This window comes from Protobothrops mucrosquamatus, unplaced genomic scaffold (genome assembly GCF_001527695.2).
Source record: "Protobothrops mucrosquamatus isolate PMUCROS unplaced genomic scaffold, P.Mucros_1.0 scaffold79, whole genome shotgun sequence".
In the NCBI taxonomy this organism is placed as follows: domain Eukaryota; kingdom Metazoa; phylum Chordata; class Lepidosauria; order Squamata; family Viperidae; genus Protobothrops; species Protobothrops mucrosquamatus.
Genome location: NW_015386456.1, coordinates 597,648 through 606,676, shown reverse-complemented (window position 1 = coordinate 606,676; position 9,029 = coordinate 597,648). Strand labels below are relative to the sequence as shown.

Genomic DNA, 9,029 nt, shown 5'->3' with positions numbered 1-9,029 from the left:
TATGTATGAATGTATGCATTTGCTATGTGCTTAATTAGACCACTGTATTTCCTAAGAACCTGTGGCAGTATGCAGTTAGAATACACTCCAATGATTCAATTACAGATGGTCCCCAACTTACAACTATTCATTTAGTGACCGTTCAAAGTTAAACGGTCCTGAAAAAAGTGACCTATGACCAGTTTTCACACTTATGACTATTGCAGCATGTGGCAGCTTGGCAACAGGCTCTTGCACGGTCCTGGAGTGATGTGATCACAATTTGTAACCTTCCCAGCTGGTTTCTGACATGGAAAGTCTATAGGGAAGCCATATTTGCTTAATAAGCTCATGATTCCTCTAACAACTGCAGTAATTTGCTTAACAACTGTGACAAAAAAGGTCATAAAACAGAGTGCAACTCACTTAACAATCGTCTGTCTTAGCAGTGGAAACTTTGGGCTCAGTTGTGGTCCTAACAACTACCTATAATGAACAAATAAATTAACCAATAAATTATTCATCTGCAATAAAAATAGGCAAGAAATGAACAGATATCAATTTCCAAATCTCTCTCTGAAATATTCATTTCCCAGTCTAGAAGGGAAACTCTGCAGTACAACTGCTTATTGGGTTTACATAAATTTTGACAGTAATTCTACTGATCTTGTAAGGCTAATCAATCCTTTTTTTAAAAAAAAAATGTGATTTTCTCTTCTAGGTTAGTGACCTTGGGAGTGTCCCAACTCAGAGTTGGAAAATCCCCAAAATAAGGTGATAGTTAAGGCCATCAATTTAAATACAATGGCTATTATATAACTAATAGAATCATAAGGTTGGAAGTAAGCTTTGACATTTTCTAGTCCAACCTCCAGTCCAGGACAAAATTTCCTCAAACCATCCCAGACAACAGTTGTCCTACTGTTGTATGAAAACCTTCCAGTGAGGGAGCATCCACCACACCAGAAGGCAGGCTTGTCCACTGGAAAGAAAATGATTGGTGATTGCTTTTTAAACTGAAAAATTTGGAAGGCAATCAAAATTGAGCCCAGAATTATGGTAATAAATTCTTGTGGTTGTAAGTTGAGGCATCACATGAATGGATTTGAAGTTATAGCCATTCTTTTTTACATTGGTTATTAAGTGAACGGCACAGTGGTTAAGTGAATCTATTTCTCCCAATGGACCTTTTTTTGCCAGAAACTGAAAGTAAATGCTGGAAAACAGCAAAAAAATGTTTCAAATCATAAGTCATGTGGCTGCAGGATGCTACAAACAGCCATAAAAGTGAGGATTGCCAGGCACCCAAAATGTTATCTGTGATTGTGATTGTATGTTTGTGTGCAGCCATTGTAACTCCAAAAATGGGTTGCAAGTAGCTTTGAGGAGGAGTGTCGCAACTTCAAACGGTCATAAAATGAACTGTCATGAGTCGGAGGCTGTCTGTAAAAGAACATGGATGGTTTTAGTCAGAGTTGTCAACCTTTCCGGCTTTGTGGCTGGGGGGGGGGGAAGGAGAGAGGGGATGGTCCCATGCGAGCAGCAGGCAAGTGTGCACATACATGGCGACTGTTTGTGCAAGTGGGGATGCATGTTGCACATGCTCAGCTGCCACTTCCACAGCCTGCTTCCAAACAGCTCAAGGCCCAGTAGTGGGCTGAGGTCTGGGGGTTGGGGACCCCTACTTTTAGTGACTAGGAATTGTACTTAATAAAGGTAGTACTTGATATACCACCATAATTGTGCCCACCATGGGTCTCTTTAAAAGTGATAATCTATCAATTTTCTGTCAATATGGGTTTTAAAAACAAATTGCTTTGGAATACTAAATCAATTATTTATTATATGTTTTCTACCTTACATGATAAGGGAAAGGGAATCCCAAAGAAGTTAGCTTTCTTCCCATAATTAATCTTCTCATTTGTTGTCTACAGCATTTCTCTGGAATATCCTATTTTATCCTATGTTGAATCAGTAATTTTATTTTAGTCCCTAACTTTTATCTCTCCATTACTGCATCACAAATTAAAAGGAATAGAAAAACACATGAGCAGTTGCTGCAACAATAGCTATTTATTAGCATAACACTTTTCTTAAAGATCTCGTAACAACTGAAATATATACAAAGTCTTACAGCATTTACACATTAAAAAGTTTCCTATTAGCTGACGAAGTATAAGATAGTGCTGCAAAGTACTTCAAAGCATGAATAATAAGAATAGTAATAATAATGAAATAGACCACTGCACTTTTAACTTCTCTGCTATGCACCACAACTGCCACATTGATGTGACAGTTAAACCATTGGGAAGACACAAGTTTGTAAAAAAAAAAAAGATTGACGTGCAGCACTGAACACTGGAGGGACAGGAATAAGGGACAACCAAAAATAAAGCTACATACTGTCATGTTTCTACAGTTCCTAGAGCTGTAACAAACTTCCACAGCCTTAAGATATAACATAGTTAAGACAACATAATGACACTTTCTCAGATATAGTTCAGCTAAATTGTGTGTTTAATTTTTGGGTAAGAAGTTCTTACACTGCTATGGCTGTGTATTTCCATTTTCTATTCATGAAATGCTCAAACAGGTCTACAAAAATGTAGTCAGCAGCAGGAGCTCGTAATCATGATGTGCTTTGTCTATTTAAAGGCATTCAAGATAAGCAAACAGGATTTAACAACTCCTGTCAAAAGTTTAAGACAAGGAACCTTCCTTTAAAGGCATCATCATAATCATTTTCATTATTCACTATCTTAGTTACTTTCCAAAACAACAACAACAACAAAAACAAATTGCCCTTTATTAGGGAAACTAAGATATGACAGATCTTTTTTTCATCATAATCCACAATAGTAGTTAAAAAAGTTTGAAACACTTTCCTAGCTACTTATAGTATATGGAAAAAGACCATAGGAAGAATGTGTTTATGAAGGGGTCTCTGGTTAGAATATTAAAACAGAAAACCATGGAACATAGCTTGAAAAAAAATGAAACAAGATGCATTATACATTGTAGGTAACAGAAAGTTCATCTGATCCATTTTTCCACAAACTACTATGCGGTTCTAGCTAAGGTTTATGATAACTTTATTTATGAAATGTCTCCCCCTTTCTTTTCTTAAGCAAATTAAGTTGTGCTTAAAACACCAAAAGTGGCCAAATATATATATATATTTTTTAAAAAAACAAGTTCAAGAGACTACAATCTATTATAAAGAAACCATATTACCATTTAATGTAAACAATTTATTGAATAACAAAAGCCCTATTTAGATTCTGGTCTTAAACCTTTGGCAGATAATGTGTGTATGCTCAGCCAGGCTCTGTAGCTAGTTATTATTCAAGTAGAAGCCAGGTCAGTTCACATGTTGACAGGCATGCAACTTGAAAACATTGCACAACAAGGAACATAAAAAGAGATCTGAGAAGTGTATTAAGACTTCAAGTAGACTTCACAACCCTTCACAACTGAATATACACAAATTAGTCTTTCTTTGCCTCCCCCCTCCCCTCTCCAACACCCACTCACACATGGGACACTTTCTGTGACTCCCTAGCTTGTTTGATGCTGTATAACCACTTGATGATTCTGGCATTTCTTTCTATTGCAGAAATACCATATGGCACACGGTCATTGGCACTGTCGTCATTCCTAAGGTCACTGTTGCTGTCCTGAGACTGTTCACAGTCTGAACTGATCATACTTGCACTGCGAAAGTTGAGAGAGATAATGTCAGAGTTAGCCCTTGCAAAATTTTCCATTCCAAGATTTTCAAGCTCTTCAGGATCAAGTCCACAGTAGTTAAAGAACCTTTCAACGTCTGCATCAACTCTAAAGTATCTATCACTTAAGTCCGACTTCGATCGTTGAAGGGAAGGTCGTCTGCTTACTCCACAAGTGGATTCCACTGAGTCCATCTCTGGTGATTTCAACGTAGTGATGGTTGCAATTTTGGGTTTTGGAGGCAGAGGTGGAGCTGAACTACTGCAGGGTATTGCTTTTAAAGGTTTACCACTGGATACTTTCCTAATGTCTGAGGAACTATGTGAAACATGCAAGAAAGATTCTGCCGATTGTTCCAGTAGCCTTCTACTCACACTGGAGCTGCTTTCTTGAGGACTGTTAGAACTTTGGGTGGGATAAACCTTTAGGGATTCTGCAAATGAGTGACGATTTAAGTCTCCTGTATCAGATTTGTGGGGAGGCCAATTTCGCGAACTGTGTTTGTGACCTGAACCTGAACTGGAGCCCTCTGAACTGTTTATAATATTCTTCAAAATTTCCAACTTCAGGTTCTCTCTCTGGACACCACTCTCAGTCTTTGCATTGTTGCTAAATACTTTCAAGGTAGGGCTGCCCAAGGCTCGCTTAGCTGCAGGGCACACTGGCGGCTTTGGAAGCACTGCTGGCTTCACGGGTTCTTGTTTGGCGTTGATGACTTCTTGGCTTTTCACATATTTTGCCTTGTCAGCTTCCAGCCTCTCCACGGCGCTAAGTCTTTTTGGATTAGGCTCCGTTTGCCTGCGAAAATAATCAGGTCCTTTGTTTAAAATGCGGAGAGGAACAGCTGAAGTGAAAGTGATGGCAGGACTGACAGGTTTGACCATGCTACCTGTCTGTAGTGTTTCTGTAGGCATGTTTTGTGGCTTTTCCCCCGCAGCCGTTTTGAATTCCTTTCTGGGATCTTCTAAATGCACGGTGCAGAAACATGTATATTAAGCACAATGAATAGCAGATGAACCTCGGGATCTGAAGGCTAGCAGAAGAAGCAGCAGTGCTTCATTTCACAGCTTGTTAAGTATCAGGGACGTTTCCTTCTTTTCTGCCCTCCACCCCCCCTCCCCAGGCAGCTTTTGTACAAACAAGCCAGTATTAATCTTGCTCTGTTGGTTTCTTTCTTCTCACTGAAGGATGCGGAAGTCTCTGCGGTTTCTTTGTGTTCCACTACAAGCAGTGATCTGAAACATAAAATAGCCAACCACATGTTAGCAATGGTGTGTGATATCACCACTGTAGCAACAGACCCTTCTCTTTCCCCACCCCTTCATTTGCTGGCTGAGCTAAAGCAAATGCGTTTCATCACATCATCACTGAAAAGTATGCCTTTTACTAAGACAGTAAGCAAAGTAAGGACTGCTGATCTTCTATTCAGGTATAAGCATGCATTTAATTGTGATACCAGTTTCTCACAATGTAAGTCAAGGGTTAATTTAAATGATTTAAAATATTACAGTTACATAGTTCCAAGCTTATACTGTATACATGATTTACAGTATATGGCTTCTGGCTTTCCTAAAGCGGTGTTATCGTTTGAGTAAGCAGGCAGAGTGAAACAAGCTTTAGCTAAAAATAAAATGTCTATTGTCTATTAGTATTCAGTGACTGCTATGAGAAGACATAATTCCAGTCTAGGCAGAAAATTTGTTTAAGCCAGTATAATATAATTGTAATTAAACAACTGTAATATATATACACACTGCAAGTTCTATTAGGTGTCATTTACTATGTAACTGCATTGGTATTAAAGTGATAGTAAGGCTAATTTATCATTTAAAATTGCAATAGCAATTCAAGTTAATTTTAACGATGCTTACAGAAATATATTAAACTCTCAGGAAGAACGTTAACTTTTCCTTCAAAGAAATGGTTTGATTCCCTTTATAATGTCATCTTGATCTTCAGCTTTAAAATATTCCATTTCAACTCTCAGTAAAGTAATACAGAACAACAGTGTTGTCATAAACCATGATTAGCCATGACTGATTATCTTATTACAAATTAAAATCCTTTCATGTTTCATTATTATAAATGACATGTAATGAAGCCAAAGAAGTAACCTTTTCATGGCTAAATTAACTTCTTGCTGCCATAATGCTTCTTATTTGTTTGAATAAATAAACAAAAATACCAATAGAACATTTCTTTATTCTCAACCAGTGATAAACTATATAAATATTGCTGACTGGTTTCTATAAAGATTGCTATCTGATTATCTGCAAAGCAGAATTTCAGTTGGATTTTATGACTTGTTTTGAAATAGATATAAACAAAATGTAAAAAACAGTTTCCCTGCACAGGAACTGTATTCATGAAGGATCCCCAAAAAGCAAAGGGAAGAGCCCAAATAATGCATCCTATATGCATCCTCAGCACACATGGACACCTGGTTTATATTAGCTGTTTCCAGACTATTCCGTATAGAGAAATTCCAAATGATTTTCTTCAGATCAGATAGCACAGCAAAGCATTCTTGCACATTACAATGTTTTGTTTTTGTAATGCAACTTCAAGTACAAATCAGTATACAGAACTTGTTTAAAAAAAACAGAAAACAAGACTAAACAAATTGCTCCTACAACAGAAGAGTGCAATGAGTAAGTTTAATGGAATATTGCATCTGCACTATCATTTTTTTTAAATAGCAGATTATAGTTGATTGGGAAGAAAAATGTGACAGTAGGATGGCCAAGGTTATTAGTACAGCTTACTTGTATAATATTAATACTGTCAGAACAACTCATCTAAAAAGGAAAAATAGAAGGGCTAAAACTAAAAAAATCTGTTTAATGGAATAAAAGCAGTGTTTCTCTACCTTGGCAACTTTAAGCCATGTAGACCTCAACTCCCAGAATTTTCCAACCAGCATATTTATTGGGGATTTCTGGGAACTGAATTTAAAATTGTCAAGGTTGAAAAATGCTAGAATAGAAAGAAATGCTATTCGGGACATATAATTTTAATTTCACTGTGGCCCTATCATTACTGACTAGTGATCTGGGAGTTGGACGTATTTTGATAAAATATCTAGATGCTGTAAAAAAAAAAGGCAAAGTCCATGTTGGAAAGTTGCTGAAAACAAAATCAGTAGTATAACTTTTGTACAAACCTACAAAGCAACAATCCTCAGACTAGAACTGAAACACCCCTGGATGAGAATTAAGTTCTGAATATTACCTTCCAAAAAGAACAGAGAACAGCTGGAACACATGCAGGAAAGGACAACCAAAATTATTTGAAGGCTTAAAAAACTTTTATACACAAAAAGTTATAATCTTCAAGCCTTTTTAGCTTTTAAAAAGACTAAATAAATAAGAAACCATGATGTTTATAATATTTCTAGTTATAAATCAAGTAATGGTTCAGCATGGACAAAATTATCAATTAAAGTATGGAATTTATCATTTGAGTATCCAGTAATGGTTGCTTAAGTTTTAACAAGTGATTAAACAAAATCAAGGGGGAAAAGAATATCAATATCTACATATCATGATAAATATGCAGCACCTCTACTCACAAGAATAGCATATTTCTCAGTATCAAATATTCAGCGATGAGCAGGACAATACTATTATTCCTTGACTTGCACGGAGAATCTCTGTAAATCACATATGTTCCTACATACACAATTCAGAAGATTTAAGAATAAACTGTTACGCAGAAGTTCAATCCACATCTTTTGAATGCAGAAGGTACCAGTAATTTGTCAATTGTAGGAAGAGACAAATCCTGTCTATGTAATCAATTTCTATATATAATTCAAAACTTGCCAAGGGGTAATTTGAAGTGTTCCAGCTCATGTGAAATTGCTTCTTTACCTAAAAAAGCCACAAGTCATACCATACTTGGAGAGGAACTGCTCAAAACTCCTTGAATTCTCTATCAAAATGTATATGATGAACCAAGCATAATAAGTAACCTGAGACATCTCTGCCTGAAATATTGCAAAGTTACTACACCGGTGTCTGTCTACAACAGGAGTGTCAAACTCGCAATGTCACATCCCATGTCGCGACATAGTATGACTTTTTTTCCATTGCCGGCAATGGGCTGGGCGCGGTTTCGGTATAACGTGGGCCAGCAGTTTGACAACCCCGGTCTACAACATCTCCCTATCCCAGGGCTTGGAAAAGAATTGATAGGTAGATAAAATTGCCCAATCCAGTCTAAACATCTGGCTGAATGTTCAAGCGATAATAATAAAAAACTCGTATTTTGACAATGGGAAATGATGTGTGCCAAGTTACAGTATTTGCTTTTTTATTAAGTCTTTTAAATAGGTATAAAATAATAGTGTATTTATCATTACTTGCTATAAAATAACAATGCTTCTTTCTGTTCTAACATTACTTGCTATAAAATTAAAGCACCAGCTATTCACATATATAATGAATTCTAAAGATCTTTGATTAAATAATAAATATATTAAATGTGGTGAAATTTAAATGTCTTTTAAATGAATACTGAGATATTACAAAATAAAATAGCATTAAGTGATATTAGGAATTTTTAATGGGCATTCCAGGCAAGTTATGAAGTATAGACAGCTATACTTCATAAAACAAAACGTGCTGAATTTCCTATTATAAATATAATAATGCAAATTTAGTTTATTAAGAGTACTTGTTTAGTTTATTAAGAGTACTTGTTTTCCAGCTCTACAAATATTTATATAGCTCTTTTTATTATTATTTTATTCTAACTATTGATTTTCAGTTTTTTTTGTTTTTCTTGAGACAATATATCTCAAGATAAATCTCAAATAGATAAACAAACAAGCCAGTGATGTTAAATAATTATATTCATTACATTTGACTGGGAAACATGCATTCATAAAGACTACATACATTTCAAAGTTTCTTTGCATATCAATTATCTGTCTTCAATTTGCCAAATAGATTACAATTCCCAAATTTTAGATTTCCTTAGATTATTAAAATATATGTATATGTGTATGAAAGAGACACACAGAGATTGTATCTCAAAACATGGAAGTACCCAATTTATAACCCAAGGTGACTTTTATCATTTATCGTTCAATCACTTCAAGAAAACAGCATACGTGACTTCGAGAAAAGAAAAATGGTGCAGAAATCTGGCTGCAAAATGGTAACCAGCTGATGACTGTTAATATTTGGAGAGAAATAATTCATACAATGTATTACAATCTCCAAGATGGTAGAATATGGTAGTAAAATAATGGCAAATCAGAATTATATTTATCATTATATGTATGTACAATTCAAAATATACAGGATTATTTATGA

The 9,029-nt window shown here is 35.7% G+C and overlaps 1 protein-coding gene across 1 annotated transcript; it reads right to left on the bottom strand.

Annotated features, from left to right (window-relative positions):
• Window positions 1-3,490: 3,490 nt before the first annotated feature.
• FAM110B (family with sequence similarity 110 member B) lies at window positions 3,491-4,625 on the bottom strand. Its single transcript, XM_015812380.2, has one exon. The coding sequence runs from the start codon at window positions 4,620-4,622 to the stop codon at window positions 3,510-3,512; it is 1,113 nt and encodes a 370-aa protein (XP_015667866.1). The 5' UTR covers window positions 4,623-4,625; the 3' UTR covers window positions 3,491-3,509.
• Window positions 4,626-9,029: the final 4,404 nt, after the last annotated feature.